The sequence below is a fragment of the Cyprinodon tularosa genome, unplaced genomic scaffold (assembly GCF_016077235.1).
Source record: "Cyprinodon tularosa strain WSP-4 unplaced genomic scaffold, ASM1607723v1 ctg931, whole genome shotgun sequence".
NCBI lineage: Eukaryota > Metazoa > Chordata > Actinopteri > Cyprinodontiformes > Cyprinodontidae > Cyprinodon > Cyprinodon tularosa.
Genome location: NW_024039709.1, coordinates 139,701 through 157,582, shown reverse-complemented (window position 1 = coordinate 157,582; position 17,882 = coordinate 139,701). Strand labels below are relative to the sequence as shown.

The window sequence follows — 17,882 nt, the reverse complement described above, 5'->3', positions numbered from 1 at the left end:
TGTTTATTGTTACATTGATGACTTATAAAGTTTACACCTTTAATAAAGAGGGTGAGGTCAACTTTCTCTGCCTCTTGCCTTTCTAAATGACCTTTAAGTAGTTGGAGAAAACCACCGGGAAAAAACATTTATCACCATTTGGAATTCCTTATAGGTAATGGGAAAGACTTTGGATTTAAGAAATTCTTTATAACTAAAAATTCACCTTTGTTATTTTGTGAATCTTTAAGATAGATTATTTCTTAATCAATTATTTTCCAAAAATATATAAAGATATATTTTTCCTAGTTATGAAGTGGTTGTTCCAGATACTAGTTCTGTGTGTGGAGAAATGGACGAAGCACAATTTTGCTGCTGATAAAGCTTGTTGGAGAAATTTAGACAATTTTAGTGGAAATTTTGAAACTTCATAATCAATTCAATTCAGTTTATTTATATAGCGCCAAATTCACAACACATGTCATCTCAAGGCACTTTACAGTTCAACCAGATCATACAGTCAAATTGATACAAAGTTTTCTATCTAAGGAAAACCAGTTGATTGCATTGACTCATTGACTCAAATACAATCCCCCACACTAAGCATGCTTGTAGCGACAGTGGAGAGGAAAAACTCCCTTTTAACAGGAAGAAACCTCCAGCAGAACCAGGCTCAGTGTGAGCGGCCATCTGCCGAGGCCGACTGGGGTTCAAGGAGACAGAAGCAGAGATACAAAAAGCAGCTGTAAAAGGCGGCCCCGTCCAGGAAACACACAGCCAGGCAGACGAGCTCCAAGGCAGCTCCCATGCCAGAGGACGAAGAGAGCACATCCACTCAGTCACTGGAAAACAGGCCGATCTCCAAAATCTATAAACAAGGGTGTTGATAGAAGCAGCACAGCTGATGTTTCTTTCCAGGATGACGTCACAGCCAAACAGGAACAGACGAGGCAAAGCTACTCTGAGGAAAAGCAGAGAGAGCAGAAGGTTAGAGATTGAACTAACAGATTCTGCAGAATAGGAGAACAGAGAGAGAATGAAGCAGAATGATGAAATGGGGGTCCCTATGTCCTCCAAAAGTCTAAGCCTATAGCAGCATAACTATAGAGATAGCTCAGGATAACCTGAGCCACCCTAACTATAAGCTTTATCAAAAAGGAAAGTTTTAAGCCTAGCCTTAAAAGTAGACAGGGTGTCTGCCTCACGGACTAAAACTGGTAGTTGATTCCACAGGAGAGGAGCCTGATAACTAAAAGATCTGCCTCCCATTCTACTTTTAGAAATTCTAGGAACCACTAGTAAACCTGCAGATTGAGAGCGAAGTTCTCTGTTAGGAACATAAGGAACAATCATATCTCTGATATAAGATGGAGCTTGGCCATTTAAGGCTTTATATGTGAGAAGAAGGATTTTAAATTCTATTCTTGATTTAACAGGAAGCCAATGAAGAGAAGCCAGGATAGGCGAGATATGATCTCTCTTTTTAATTTTCATTAGAACTCTGGCTGCAGCATTTTGGATCAGCTGAAGGCTTTTAACTACAGTTTGTGGACTTCCTGATAGTAAAGAATTACAATAGTCCAGCCTTGAAGTAACAAATGCATGGACTAGTTTCTCAGCATCACCCCTGGACAGGATATTTCTAATTTTTGCAATGTTCCTCAGATGAAAGAAGGAAATTCTAGAAACCTCTTTGATATGGGATTTAAATGACAGGTCCTGATCAAAAATAACACCAAGATTTTTTACTTTATTATCTGAAATCAGTTTAATCCCATCCAAATGAAGTGACTGGCTAATCAGTTTCTTTTTCAGAGACTCTGGTCCAAAGACTATAACTTCTGTTTTGTCTGCATTCAGAAGCAGAAAGTTAAGAGTCATCCAGGTTTTTATGTCTTCAAGACATGCCTGTAATCTATGTAATGGGTTAGCTTCATCTGGATTTATAGACAGATATAGCTGGGTATCATCAGCATAACAGTGGAAATTAATCCCATGCTGTCTAATAACTCTACCAATTGGGAGCATGTATAAAGTAAAGAGAATTGGTCCTAGCACTGATCCCTGTGGTACTCCACAGGTAACCTTTGAGCGTGTTGAAGATCTATCATTAACATGAACAAACTGAATTCGATCAGATAGATAAGATTTAAACCAGTCTAGTGCTGTTCCTTTAATTCCAACAAAATATTCAAGTCTTTCTAAAAGAATATTATGGTCAACTGTATCAAATGCAGCACTAAGATCCAACAGGACGAGCACAGATACAAGTCCATTATCTGAGGCCATGAGAATATCATTAGTGACTTTCACCAGAGCTGTTTCAGTGCTATGATGAGCTCTAAAGCCAGACTGAAACTCTTCAAAAAGTTCATTATGGTGGAAGTGATCGCAAACTTGTTTGGCAACTACTTTCTCAAGAATTTTGGATAAGAAAGGAAGATTGGATATAGGTCTATAATTGACCAAGTCATCTGGGTCAAGAGACGGTTTCTTAAGCAGAGGTTTAATTACAGCAACCTTAAAAGCTTTAGGTACATATCCCTGTAACAGAGATAGATTAATCACATCTAAAATGGAGGAGGAGATCAAAGGGAATACCTCCTTAAATAACCTGGTTGGAACTGGATCTAACATACAAGTTGAAGGCTTAGATGAAGACAATAATTTTGCTAATTCAGAGAGTTCAACTGGATCAAAGCAGTCTAAACCCGGTTCAGATTCCACAACCATTTTTCCAGACTAGGAAGGACTCTCGCAGGCCTGTGGAGCGATATTTTCTCTCCAGTTTCCTAGCATTTTGCTTCAATCACAATTTAGAAGAAGAGATAATCCTCAGAATTTTCTAAAATATTCTGTGGTATAAAGAACCAAAGAGATTCTGGCTTTTATAAACATTCTTTCATCCATTTTATCTTAAAGGTATGGTTCATATCCATATAGTCTAACAGTTCAATGCAACCATTACCTCTCAGGGCTGCTAAGATCTCTTTTTTTTAAATAGTGGCCTTTGTTCTTCCAAACAGAATTAATTAGGGTGTTTATTTCTTTACAAAAGGAGTGTTGAACAAAGAGAGAAAGTAGGATATACAAACCTAGAGAGACCATCTGCTTTACTCAGAAGAACTCTTCCAAACAGGGACTATTTGAAGCCACATATTAAAAACACTTTTAGTTTTCTGTATCTTTGGTCTAAAATTTTTTGTTTGACATTTAGTAAGATCTTTAGAGATATGAATTCCTAAATACTTAATAGTTTTTTAACAGGTATTTTACATACATGTATCTCATTTTTGTTATAGAGACATAGTATTTCACATTTTGTTAAATTAAGTTTTAAACCTGATGCAACAGAAAACATAAGTGCATTCTGAATGCACGTGTGTGTAAGCAGCACCTTTTCAAGAAAAACTGACTGCAGACTGAACAAGTGGGCTTACCGTCTTTCCAACTATTCACACTTTATTTCTCAAATTGTGACAAAAAGTAATTTTCTTGTTATTAGATTCCATGTTCATGTTTCCTTTAATCTCCTATTTGGAAACATAAGTGCTGTATCTATTTGTAATTTATTTTCCAAGAATAATACTGTATCATCAGCATGTTGAGTCATCCTGATCTCTCTCTTAAAGATCTTTAAACCTCTAATAATAGTTCTCTGTCTAACTTGTATTGAGAGGAATTCAACAACTATAAGAAAAAGAAATGGAGAGCCTTGCTGAACTGACCTACAAACTGAAAATCTTTTTGTAGTATTTGAGAATAACATTACAGTTATTCCCAGTCTTGAAGTCTTTTTCGAGTCGGGTTAGGTCTGCGGCTACACGAAGGTTATTTTCTTTAGGATGTCAGCATTGCGTAACTCTCTCCAGATTGTGCTCCTGAAGGATGTTGAATCGGATGACGACTGGAAGCGGTTTGCCATCATCCCTCAAGCGTCCCACTCTGTGCACCGTGTCAACGAGGAAACCCAGCTTGTTTTTTTCATCTGGTGCAATCTGGCTCAATATCTGGAAGACGTCCTGCCTCACGTTTTCATTTCCTTTTTCAGGGACGTTGATTAGACGCACATTCCATGATTTCTGAAAATGCTTTTTCATTTGAAATATGGTAACGATTTGCTTTCATAATAAACTGTTTCATCAAAACATGCTAACGCTCATGCTTGTGTATGTATATATATATATGTGTGTTTTAACAATGTATTTGAATGTAATGTAATGTATGTATTATGCCTCCAGTAAAGCACATTCACATGAAAATTACTCTGAATTAAAAACACTGATCATTTATTGAACAGGATGGAATAATTTCAGATTTAAAGAACTTTCAGAAGTTCTGAATTCTGAATATGACCGCGCTTTTCCTTTAACATTTTTCCTGAATTATTTTTGTACTTTCAGTAGTTTTAAAAATAGTCATTTTACAGCTTTACTGTAGTAAAAAGCTGAACTTGATACCCTAACAAAGGTGTTTTTTTAACAGTAGGATTTCTGCTTCTTTTTGAGTGATAAACATTGGCTGCATTCATATCTATGAGATGCATCCTCCGAAGACGAGATTCGAAGGTAGATTACATCATAGCATGGCGCCGAGGTCTGGTGTAATTCCAAAACTCCTCGTTATGCAGCCTAAACATTCCTCCTTTTTGCCCGTTTTGAAGGACGGGTCCAGTGTGTCCTATCTATACTCGTCACCCAGGATTCATTGCGAGACGGAGCAAGCCGGCTGCTTCTTGATCAGAAGAAAAAGTTACATGTCACCAAACAGTGGGGAAATGAATGAAAATAGTTGTTTTAATGGTTATTGAGTCAGATATGTGGCGGTAATGTTTGATTTATCTAAAGGTTTTATCTGTTAGTGTGTAAATGGGTTTGGCTGGAATTTAAGCACAGATTCTAATTTATTATAATGTGGGAACTACAAATCAGAGGATTTTTATTTTTTAATTAGTAATTGCAAGTATCTTTTGTCGTTGAATATAAGAGATTTTGCAGATATATATTTCTACATACATTGTTAAGATTGACTTATATATTTCTACCCCTTTTATAGAATAGAATAGAATAGAAAATCCCTTTATTGAAAATGGTCACACAAATGTGGACCTTAGAAAAATGTCTAAGAAAAACATATTAGGTAAGAGTTAAAATATAAACAATAAAATACTGTAAAGTGTTTTAACAATATAAAACTGTTCACCTACAGAATAAATAACCAATATGCAGCTATGGACATTTTTAGAGTAATGGATATTTGAAAATAGCAGCAACATCAGAGATGTGCAGAATGACAGCAGCAGGTTATTTAACTGACTAAGGTTTCTATCATGACATTTGATTTGATTTGTTCCTGCTCCTGCTGGTTGGAATCTACAGTCATGCCCAAAAGTATTAAGACACAAATATTATATTTTGCTGCCCTCTGGTTTTCATGTGTGTATGTCAGATGTCGTCATCACATACAGAAATACAATTGCAATCATATTATGAGTAACAAACGGTTACTCATGAAGCGTAGGTGGCTGTGTTGATGCCTGACGAAGAAAATATTCCTAACGTGACAAAACTGTTCGCCAAAACATCATCTGACATATCTAATGAATGAATTTCTGTTTTGTTTTTTTCACATTAGAATGATGTGGCAAAGAACTTGTATCCACAGAAAAGCAGATAGTGCAAAGAATCCCACACAGAGAACAGCGTCGTTCACAAGTATAAAGAAAATACAAATAAAAGTCTGTCTCACATGGAGTCATTTCTTCTGCTGAACCATAAGCTAGAAATAAAAACCTGCAGCTTGGACAATAAAGTCCGCCCACTTTATAAATTCCTGAATGTAAATATAAATCCATTAAAGAGGCCTGTCATTCTGAATGCACGCGTGTGTAAGCAGCACCTTTTCAAGAAAAACTGACTGCAGACTGAACAATTGGGCTTACCGTCTTTCCAACTATTCACACTTTATTTCTCAAATTGTGACAAAAAGTAATTTTCTTGTTATTATATTCCATGTTCATGTTTCCTTTAATCTCCTATTTGGAAACAAATACAAGTCTCTACACTATGGTGTTTTTTTTTTGTTTTTTTTTTGTGGACCCCAAAACTCTGTCCCGTATGATGAACTGTATCAGGTCACTAACAGTAGTTTGAGGGGAAAAAAAACACCTTTTTTTATTGCTATTGTGTTCAGTCTGTTTCTAATATCCAGTTATGAGACCATAACGGGCTGCTGCTGAACTGGTTTTACTGCCCCATATGTACAAAGGGGGTCAAATGTATTTATTTAGGCGCTTTGCAGCTATTAGAATCTGAATCGCGTACCTGTTGATATGGAAACTTTACTTTTTATGTTTTCATAGTAGAATTTAAATTCCACAGTTAGCAGCTACCGCTATGGTGTGGGTATGAGTCGCCTTGACTGCTTGATGTTTTGTCTTGTAGAAAAATGCAGATATTCTTAAACGGTGAATTAGTTTAATTTGTGACAAACGGTGTCCACAGCAAAGCTGTTTGGAGAGATTAGGTGGCTGTGTGGTTGAATAATGTTAGGGTTCCAGTTTGTGTGGGTTGTTTTTCTGTGTTTTTCCTCTCCCCACCACCAGGCGGTGCCCTGTCCTCATTGGGCCTCCCTGAACACCTGCGGCTCGTTGGGTCATTACCAGAGGAGTACTTGAGCTGCGGACTGTCACCACTTCGACGCCAGAGTGTTTGCCAGTATCGTGTACTCTAGCCTTACTGAGATTAGCTGAGTCAAACGTTTGCCTTGTCTGTCTGAGTCTAAGCTTTGCCTTTGTCTTTGTTCTCCGGTAGGATGCCCTCCTGATCCACTGGATAAGCCTGGTCCTTCTACCCCCCTTGGAAGGAAGTAATTCGAGTCACACTGAGCAAGGGGAAACCTTCACTAGATCTGTTCAAGCCCACTTCAGGAAAACCCGGTGACAGTCTGCCTGTCCGCCCTCCAACGAGTTAATTCCTCTCTGGTTTAACCCCCCCACAAACTGGACCCAAGGGAAACCTAGAATCCCCCTAACTTGAGTCTTCTCCAGCAATTCACCAGTCTCAGTCATTTTCCCTACGGACCTTGAACTGATCTTTGTGATCTCCCCTTCAGAGTTTCCGGTTCCGGTTCACCAGACCGCTGAAGTCCCACTGAGTTCACCCTGCATATTATATCTCTTTCTGTTTTTGTCAACCTCTCAATAAACCAGTTTAACTTTTCCCCTGGCTCTCTGAGTGAATCTCTGCATGTGGGTTAGATCTTTAAAACCCATCATGACCCATCATTGTTCTTTTTTTTTTCTCCAGTTCTGTACAGGTTATGTAGAATTTGAAGCTGTGGTTCTATGTGTCATTACAGGTGTTCAAAAAATTAAAAGGTTTTGTAAATTTACAAAAAAATATATGGATGTTCAAAAACTTAAAGTGGTACTTTTAAATACTTAAATACTTTTGAAGTCATGTACTTTTGATCAATTCTTCTATACTTCAACTTGGGTAGATGATTGACCAAGTAACTTTTACTTGCAGTAGAGTAAGATTTGACTATGAGCATCAACACTTTTACTCCAATTCTATAGTTGAATGCTTCTTCCATTACTCTTAGTACCTAGAATAGACACCTGTACCAACCCGTATCCTCCCTCTGGATCAGAACCTTTCTTACCATTACTTTTTTTAAGGCAGTTTGTTATCATTCCAGCTCTGCAGCTGGAAACTATTTAGTCTGAATCTGTATTCCCAGTCCCTGTAAAGGCCAAAGCTGTTCCACACACCAGTAACAAACTTAATACAGTCTCAAAAGTTAACAGGTTCAACAATTATTCTCAACAATATAGTATTTGAAATTTTTATATAATACATAAGCTGTTACATTTTCCAACACTGTTGACATAACTGTGTGTTCTGTATTGGTCTTACCAGCTTTAATGCATACAGCATGCAATCATTGTAACAGCTAATCCTTATCTTGTGGGTGCTGATGATGAATAATTATTTTTCCTTCATAAACCCGTATTTTTGGTGGGTTTTTGCAAATGTGTTTGATAATCTATGGAAACAAGGCACCCAGATGTTAAGTGCATAACAAATATAAATATGGGAGTACCTCACGATCAGGAGAACTTGTTATAGGAACAAAACAAAACTATAGTCCCCAGCTGAGGTTTTAGGAACTAAACAGTATTGTCAAATATTTGATTTACAAAGAGAATAGAAATTGAGATTTTTTTCATAACTCTGATCATAACTTTAACTAATTCAATATAGGTAACGCAAAAGAAAAAAAAATTCCCCATGTCCCCTAGGGGGCTCCGTAGAGATGGACTTTAACACATCAAAAAAAAAAAAAGGAGAGATCTTGCCCTTGAGCTCCTAAACGCCTCTGGTAAAGGCAATTTAAACATTTAAATAAAAAATATGCAATTTTCAGCCCAACCAATGTTACACACCCTATTCAGAGACCTGAAGGACCAGATACCCTATAGAATCATTCTATCATTTTTATATATATATATATATATATATATATATATATATATATATATATATATATATATATATATATATATATATATATATATATATATATATATATATATATCAATTATGGGGGAAAAAAAACAGCAGCTAAGTAAATAAAAATGAGTGGCCATCGTCTGAAAACAACTACGTTGGCACGTCACGTGGTCTGGTCACGTGACGTCAACAGCTAACAGCAGCTAGCTTCTATTGTGTTGCTCGGCTATCCGTCCAGCCGTGATGGAGCAGAACCATTCCAGCATGTATTCAGTTCAGCATCTGAGAGAGTTCATCAGTGAGCGGCTAACTGCTGCTGCGGAGGAAATCTTTGGGGTGTTTGAGAGAACCATCGTCCAGTACGAGCAGCAGATGGACCATCAGCGGAGACTGCTGGAAGACAGCTGGAAACCGGACAGCAGCTTCCAGGAAACAGGTCAGTAGGTCTGCAGAGGGCCTGCGAGTTGTCCGGTCAGTGTGGAAATAACGCAGCTACATGGGCTTTCTATCCACGGTGGCTTAGACAGACCGAAACGGTCACATCCTCTGGGAAAGTTCCAGCGAATCCCATCCGATCCTGGTGTCCATTGGGCCTGCAGGACAGTCCAACGTAGTGACATGGAGTTCAGCTGTGTGTCCACTCCTTTACAGTCAGCCGACCCGCCCACTGGACATCCTCAGAATATGATTAATTGTCCTGTATTTATTATTATTATTATTATTTTTTTTTTCGCCAAATTGGGTATCAGATAAAAGACAAAATCGACTGCAGTCTAAAAAGAAATCAGTTGTAATGTTTGTTATTGTCAAATAACAGTTAAAAAAACATTTCAGTCCGTTCCTCAGTGATATGCTGTCATGTCCAGAGGCCCTATGGCCCTAACCATCGTGAAATCCCAGCATGGTGAGCATGTCACCGCTGTGGACCACAGATTGTAATCTGGATTACAATGAGTCTGCTAAATTCTTAATCTCACTGACTTCACTTATGAAACAGTTGTAGCATTGGTGGTTACAGTATAATATTAATGCAGCAGGGCCGAGCTCAATTTGTGGCAGCATTGCGGCAGTTCCGATGACTCGTCGGCTCATTGTGACATGAAACGGCTTTAGAACTGGCTGGTACGGCGTATTACTGGCTTAGTACCTCTAAGTAGATTTTTTTGTTGTGATGTTATTGCTTAATAACCTGCATTAAAACTTTTATAATGTCACATTTACTTGATGGATCAAAGTAGTTTATCTGCCAATAAGTGGCCTCTGCTGGCAGTGGCCACCAGCGGCCACTACACAGGCAATCCGGTGGCAGGCTCTTCCGGCAGCGGCCACTCTGCTGGCAGGCTCTTCCGGCAGCGGCCAATCCGGTGTCTGGCTCCGCTGGCAGCGGCCACCACTGGTCACTACGCAGCCACTCGCTGGCAGGCTCTGCCGGCACCGGCCACCACTGGTCGCAACGCAGCAACCCGCTGGCAGGCTCTGCCAGCACCAGCCACCACCGGGCACTACACAGCCACTCTCAGTCAGGCTCTGCCGGCAGCGGCCACCTTCGGCCACTCCGGTGGCAGGCTCTTCCGGCAGCGGCCACTCCGGTGGCAGGCTCTTCCGGCAGCGGCCACTCCGGTGGCAGGCTCTTCCGGCAGCGGCCAATCCGGTGGCAGGTTCTTCCGGCAGCGGCCAATCCGGTGGAAGGCTCTTCCGGCAGCGGCCAATCCGGTGGCAGGCTCTTCTGGCAGCGGCCAATCCGGTGGCAGGCTCCGCCGGCAGTGGCCACCACTGGCCACCACTGGCCACTATGCAGCCACTCACTGGCAGCCTCTGCCAGCACCGGCCACCATCTGCTACTCCAGTGGCAGGCTCTGTCGGCAGCGGCCACCATCGGCCATGACACAGCCACTCGGTGACAGTCCGGCTTTCCTGAGTGCCTGTGTCGTGGCCGCTGGTGGCCGCTGCCAGCAGAGGCCACTTATTGGCAGATAAACTACTTCGTTCCATCAAGTAAATGTGACAATATAAAAGTTTTAATGCAGGTTATTAAGCAATAACATCACAATATATATATATATATATATATATATATATATATATATATATATATATATATATATATAAAACATTTTAATGTAGGTTATTAAGAAATAACATCACAATATAAAAAAAACAAAAAAACTATCTACTTAGAGGCACTATAAATTAGTAATTTGCCAAAAAATGGCAAAAAAAAAAGAAAAAAAAAAGTTAAAAAACTAAATGAAAAAATAAGTTGCTGGCTGCGGCCAGTAATACGCAGTGCCAGTATTAAAGCCGTGTCAGGCCGAAGAGCAACCGGAACTTTCACCGGAACTGTCGCAGCACTGCCACTGCCAAGAATTGAGCTTGCTGTCTCTCTATTAATCAGATAAACAAAATGGCAGGATGAAATGGCTCCACCTTGGTTCAATTCATGTCTTCAAGACCCAGACCTCTTGGAGGAACTTACCATCCCTCCGAAGGGAAGGAACTAACTTCCTGTTCCTCCTAGAGGGAGGAACATAGGCTCTGTTGGAATTCATGGGCTGCATCCTCCAAGGACGCGGTCTACCTGGACTGGATCCTTCCAAGTCCTTGAAAATAAGGAGACCGGAAAAGTTTTGGCTGTGAATTTAAACAGGTCTACCCTTGGGCGGGTTTTACCGCTGTAGGCTATGTTGCTTAGCAACCGTGACGGTTGAAACACAAAGCAGGAAAAGAAGGAATACTGAAGTTTTCAAGACTGTTTATTTATTTATTTTTTATTGTAACAGGGTTCCCGCGGGTCCTTAAAAAGTCTTAAAAGTCATTGAATTCTTCAAAATAAAACTAAGGCCTTAATTGGTATTAAAATGTCTTAAAGGAATAGTACACCCAAAACATGATTAGCCTTCATTTTCTACTCACCCCCATGCTGAACAACACTCTGGAGTACTTTTTTGATATCTCAAATGCATCTGGAGATCTGGGAGGCTTCTTGCTGTCTGCTGACGTTCAAATAATGGAGGTCTATGGTGACCGAGACAGAAAGGTCCATAAAAGTCCACAAAAAACTTGTCAATATTCCTCCATACTGCTCGTCCAATGTATTCCAAGTGTCCTGAGTGGGTAGCATCCAGAATTTACTCGAAACGAAGTCATTTAGAATGTTTTTAGAGCATAAACAGTAGTGTATAGGATTTCCTGAAAGCGCGCACATGCGCGCTCACGACGCTACGGAAGCCGGCAGACCAAGCCAGATGAAAGTGCGCATTCAGCGTCTGCTCTGCCAATAATGCAAGCGTAGAAGAAGAAATGTGCTGTTTACCTGTGCAAAGAAAGAAACAACGAAAGAAAAATGTCTGAGGACTTCAGTGTTGAGGAAGAGCAGGAGTTCTTTGCCAAGCTGAATGCGCTGGTTTGGTCTGCCGGCTTCCGTAGCGTCGTGAGCGCGCATGTGCGCGCTTTCAGGAAATCCTATACACTACTGTTTATGCTCTAAAAACATTCTAAATCAATCTTTGAACGATGGGAATTAAGGCAGTGGAGTCACATGCGAAGCACAAAACACAAAGCGTCAAAATGGAGTTACCGAGAAACGGGTCTTCCATCAGTTTAGTTCCACCCATGTCTCTGCCACGCCTCCACTTATCACCAAATCAAACATACTAAGAAAACCATACAAAGGAAAATAGCTGCAAAAAAGACTTAGCACTGGTTATGTTGTGGCTTTAAAACTGATTTGTTTTGTTCCCTGCTAAAACAAAGTTTGTGAATTCAGTTAAATAATTGTTAAAATATATCTGTCATTTGTGTGTTTTTAGCTTTCTTCCTGTATGGGAAGCTTTTCAACATTTGAAACAGTGCAGTGGTTTATGTTAAGTTGTCGGAAGCGGGTTTTTCTTGTAAATTTGGTCTTAAATTTTTATTTCAAGTGGCATTAAAAAGTGTTGAATTTAACTTGCCTTATGCTGTAGGAACCCTGTGTAAAGTGAACAAAGACTAGATTTAGTCTTGGGCCGTTTCTCAATTCACTAGAATGCCAGTACAGACTCGTGTTTTTGCCAAGTCTGCAAAACAGCATAAATATGGGTCGATTGGAACAGAAGCATACTCGAGACGTCACCACCTGCCCAGCTTGTGTAGAGCTGCTTTTCACTTCCTGTTATTAATAGTCTTCAGATAATAATAGATACTGACTTTTTCATTTATTGGGGAAATAAAAAAGAACACAGTCAGTTAAACACAAATCAAATGAACATTTTGCCAAATACAACAAAGAAATCTCCATCAGAGCCAGCGGTGCTTCACACACGTCTATGCAGAGAGGGCCGCTGCAGACGGGCTGCGGGTAGCCCTGGCTACCGTTAGCCTCAGAGCTCCGCTGGTTGCCGCGGTCCTCTCAACTTCAGATTTTTTTTTATTACGCATTACATCGCTAAATGGGCCATATAGTGATGCTTTAAAGTATATTATTCTGCGTCAAATGATCTTAAAACTTACTTTTACTCAATAACAGCAACAGAAAAGAGAACTTTTAACTTAATACTCTGAGCTCTGTGAGCGCTAACCTGGAAGCTGCTGCTGCCGCAGTGCATGCTGGGACAGCAGGCAATCTCAAAAACAGACAGGTCAAACCCGGTAAATAGGGAGGGGCGAGAACAACATCCAGGGACTTGGTCTGTTTTCAGTCATCTTGTTCTTGTGAATTGCAACAGTATTAGGGCTGAGACGGAAGACATTTCACGAGAACACGAGAACGCACAAGTACACATAGTGAGAAATGGCAGCAGTCTTCAGTTTAAAACTTTCATTAGTCTTAGTCGCATTTTAGTCATTACGATATCTGATAGTTTTAGTCGGTTTTAGTCGACTAAAACTTAAAAAGGTTTTAGTCTAGTTCAGTCAGTTTTATGTTGCAAAAAAAGTGAACCTTTACTATATTAAATAACAACCAGATTCTTTCCCAGACTGACAGCTCTATCCTAGATGCTACCATAGCTGGGTATAGAGTGCTGTCGTGTAGTTCATCATTGCTGTTGAGCAGAAAACTTTGATTTATAGAATTCAAATAATTTTTTTTTAATTAATGCCCTACTTTATAAAAAAAAAGTGTTTTACAAAAGCAGTGAAAATAGACCTAGTGCAACACATCATATTGGTTAATATAGCAGACAGACAAGCTAACAAAATGTGCAATAAAGGAATAGTTTTAGTATAAGGTTTCCATCTCAAAGCAAACACTTCCTGATCTACTATGAATTATGCATTAAACACATATCAATAAAATATCCATTGCTTCAAAAAAGCAAAGAACAAAAACATTTTTCTTTCTACGTCTGCAATTTTGGCTTTATTTCCTCAATTTGCCCCTCGGTTCCTGCTGCTCAGGGGTCAAAGTAGATTTAAATACACAGGGTTTTGATATAATAATAATAATATTACTTGTAATGCCGCAACAATCCAGACCTAAATTGAAAGAATATGCTAACTGAAATGTTGACATATTGAAAGGAAACAGAGAAAATGTTTAATGACAATACAAGGAAACATTTACATAACATTTTAATAGAAACCAGAACTATGAGAGAGAAATATTCAAAGATCTATGTACCCTTTCATCTGGGTCTTTATCCAAAAAAAACCCACAATGGAATAAAATCTTTTCTTTGGATATAGTAATTCAGGGATTCCTTTTGGATTAAAAATGAAAGAAGGTTAAGGAAGAACTAAAATATTGATAGAATTTTTATGCTTGGCAGAGGATGATCAGCCTCATATGTTTTATTAAGTAGCGAAAGCAGGAAGAGCCATACTGTAGAGAACCATCAGTGTGGCGCGTGAAGCGCAGACTCTGACCTAAACCGCACAAAGACGCATTTCTGCACAAACACCGCTGGAGAACATCATTTGTGAGTTGAGCCTGCAGTACCGGACCAATGCTGCTGGTGCTATGATCCCTCTGTGGTCATACAGAATGTGCACCGCTGCACGCCAGGGTGACCAAACAGGAAACTAACCTCTGACCCTATCATTTTTATTTAGTCCCATCTCATTGACAAAAACTCAAAACTATGACACTGGAGCCGAGGCTATTTAAATGCAGGTCGCTTGCAGGTGAAAACAGTTTTTTCTGCCGGAGGAAAGGCATGTGATGAGAGGAAGACGGAGCGGTGAAGCACGGCGTATCTCTCTGATCTCTGTCTTAGAAAAACCTCTCTGCCTTTGGCAGTGGTTTTTCATTTTTTTGTTTTTTATAATCAATCTATTCCAGTCAAATGTGGGAAATAGTTTTAATGTGTGTATAGCACAAAGACAGAAGTGAAATAAATCTGCACAGTTCTGCTCACCCTGCCTAGGCAGAGCCTCTCTATATGCAGTCAGTGAGACATGGAAAAAAAATAGATTGGAGGTTAAAGAGTCGCACCAATCACTGTGTTCAGTGCTTTAGGGCTGAGCAGCAGAACATCTGCTTCCTTGAACTGGACTGTACTTAGTTTTCACAGTGACTGTAGGGCTTCAGCTGGAGTGGTTCAATCCAAAGTTCTGGTTTTAGGGGATAAGATCGATAAAGAAACATCAGGAAGGTTCTGCAGGACCAGTTCCTGGTCCAGGCCCAATCAAGTGGTTAAAACTCAAAGTGCATCAGAACATGAACTGTGATCTGACTTGACTCACTTTCTGTCTCTAGACCAGCCACAGCTTTTTCCCTTTGTGGAGGAGGGATGTCCTGCTGATCAGAACCTGAGGACCCAGAAGGAGAGCTCCAATCAGGACAAACCAGAACTGATGCATGTTAAAGAGGAAGATGAGGAGCACTGCGTCAGCCAGGAGGAAGAGCGGCCGGACCTGAAGAAGGAGACAGACACTCTGATGATAGCTCTGAACTATGAAGGAAGTTCCCTCATTGAACCAGAACCCAGCGATCGGTTTCTGTTTGACAATATTTCTGGAGCTGACGGTCGAGATCAGGGAGGAAGCAGGTCCAGGAACTTTGTGGGAAACCCGGAGCCGAACAGAACCAGGAGCAGTGAGAAGCCTAGGAAAGCTGACAGAGCGGATCGGACTCTGAAATGTGACGTTTGCGGAAAAGTGTTCAACAAAGCGTCTGAGCTGAGGGCTCATTACAGAATCCATACCGGTGAGAAGCCCTTCTCCTGTCACACATGCCAGAAAGCCTTCACCTTCAAGTCCAACCTACGGGTCCACATGAGGACCCACACCAACGAGGCACCCTTCTCCTGCCAGGCGTGCGGGAAGGTGTTCAAACACAGGAGCAGTTTGATGGTCCACTGCAGGAGCCACACAGGAGAGAGGCCCTATGTCTGCTCCACATGCGGGAAGCACTTTACGGACAAGTCCTCGCTCAAACAGCACTCTGTCACACACACCGGGGACAGGATGTTTTCCTGTGCTCTGTGTGGGCGGGGCTTCAACAGGAGAAGTTACCTGCTGCAGCACATGAAGGTTCACACGCCAGAGAGCTTCTCTAACAACAGTTAGAGTTGGAGGGGGAACTGTTTTTTTCAACAGCCAGATTTTCTTGTAAAAGAAATGTAACTGCAGCGCTTCTCAGGCTGCAGATTTAGAGAATGAATCACAGAAACCTTCAGAAAGGGTTAAACCAGCTGTACTGCTTTATCTGAAGACCCCTCTGACATTTTCTATGTACAGTTTTACTTTAAATGATCTTTTCTTGATAACAATGTTTGTCTAAAATAGATTCTTTTAGTTCATTTGAAAGGATCCAGTCCTAAAGTCACTCGAATCCGTTTAGATGGATCCGAATCAGTTTCCTGTTGGATCCTAGTTATCAATTTAGTCAGGTTCAGTTTATCATTTAGTATTTTTTTAATCCCGAACATTGTTATATATGAGCCCCTTATCTGAACTGGTAGGACTGAAACTCTAAATGAACCACAACACCAGTCTGTCAGACATGTCTGTTTTTTTCCACTATTCCTTCTTCAGAAATAGTGGAAAAGGGAAAAATTATTATTTAAGAATTCAAGATAACAACATAAAAACTGGAGCAATAAGCCTAAATATGAGCAAGGCTGTAGTTTAACTAATCTGAAACATATTTTGAGTTTAAAGGTGTGATGCTGCAACTTAAAGCAGAGAAAGCGGATATTTATGTTAAACTGGTATGAATCAGGAATGTGTCCAGTGCCCCCTAGTGGCAAATCCAAGAACAACTCGTGCATGGCAGCTTTATTTTAAAGAATCCAAGATGGCTGCTTGCACCGTTACGAAAACCTGTTATTTATCTTGTAGTATCCAATGGACTAATGCTGTAATTTTGATGGATGTTTTAAATAGTCAGTGTTTGAAAATGTAACAGTTTTAAGGGCAGTTTGTGAAGGACTGTACGTTAGAAAACATGTTGAATAAATGAAAGAAACTCTGAAAGCTTTGCCTTGGACGTTGCAGACATCACAAGTCTCTGGGAAGTTCCAGGTGTCTCCCTGATATAGAAAGGTCTACACGGATTCCAGCGAGTCGGATAAATTATCCCGAATTTTAGACTATGGGAGGTGGAGTTTTTTTAATGCGAGTGAGTTTCTCTGGGTTACTCTCTGGCAGTCACCTAGTTACCACTCAAAGCTGTGCATCCTGGGAAATGGCAGAGGTTCAATCCTCGAGGAAAAAATGAAAATATAGGACTAATTTAACAGCAGAATATACTAAAGTATATCCACGTCTAGTGAAGGGGAGGAACAGTGGCGGGTCTAGACCAAATGTACCAGGGGGCCAGGAGGGGGCCAGCGTGTTTTCATGGGGGCCCAAAAAAGCATGAAATAAAAAACTAGGAAAGAGATTCAAATATATTAGGAGAGCTGCATGAAGGGAAAGTTCTTTTCAATTAGGTTCAATAAAAATTGTATTTCCTTTGAGGTCAATATACATTTAGAATTTTTGACTTAATTTAAGTTAAAACTAACGTTTTCTATCACATTTAAATTAGAATTCAAGAAAAACTGTTAAATTCCTATCTCAATCCCACTGAAGCTATCACCTTATTGTTTTTGAATAATTAGTAAAACAGAATTTGTAATGAAAAGAATTAAATAGATCCAAAGGACCCATCAGTAATCATGTCTGTTCCAGCGCATCATCATTAGAATTTGTTTTAAGTATTACCGTATGTCTTCAGTACAGGGGCCAGGAGATGATCTACAGGGGAACTGGCCCCCATTATTCTAGAACCGGCCATGGTGAGGAATGATGACACCGTGGCGAGGTGCACTGTATGCTGAAGCATGAAAAACAGAAAGCACAACCGATGTTCAAGGCTACAAGATTGAAAGTATTAAAAATAAAAGACCAATACTGTTCTGATTAGTGTTTAAGAAATGACTGTTAGTTAATAAACGGTAGTTGAGAAGTTGCGGGTCCGTT

The 17,882-nt window shown here is 40.0% G+C and overlaps 1 protein-coding gene across 1 annotated transcript in view; it reads left to right on the top strand.

The window, feature by feature from the left end:
* The window catches only part of LOC119776434, a 36,979-nt gene extending 20,087 nt beyond the window's left edge, over nt 1-16,892 (top strand). The window contains exons 5-7 of the mRNA XM_038274824.1: nt 3,852-3,956; nt 8,703-8,931; nt 15,172-16,892. Coding sequence (XP_038130752.1) covers nt 3,852-3,956; nt 8,703-8,931; nt 15,172-15,983 — 1,146 coding nt within the window. The 3' untranslated portion in view covers nt 15,984-16,892. The remainder of the gene's footprint in view (nt 1-3,851; nt 3,957-8,702; nt 8,932-15,171) is intronic.
* The last annotated feature ends 990 nt before the right edge of the window (nt 16,893-17,882 follow it).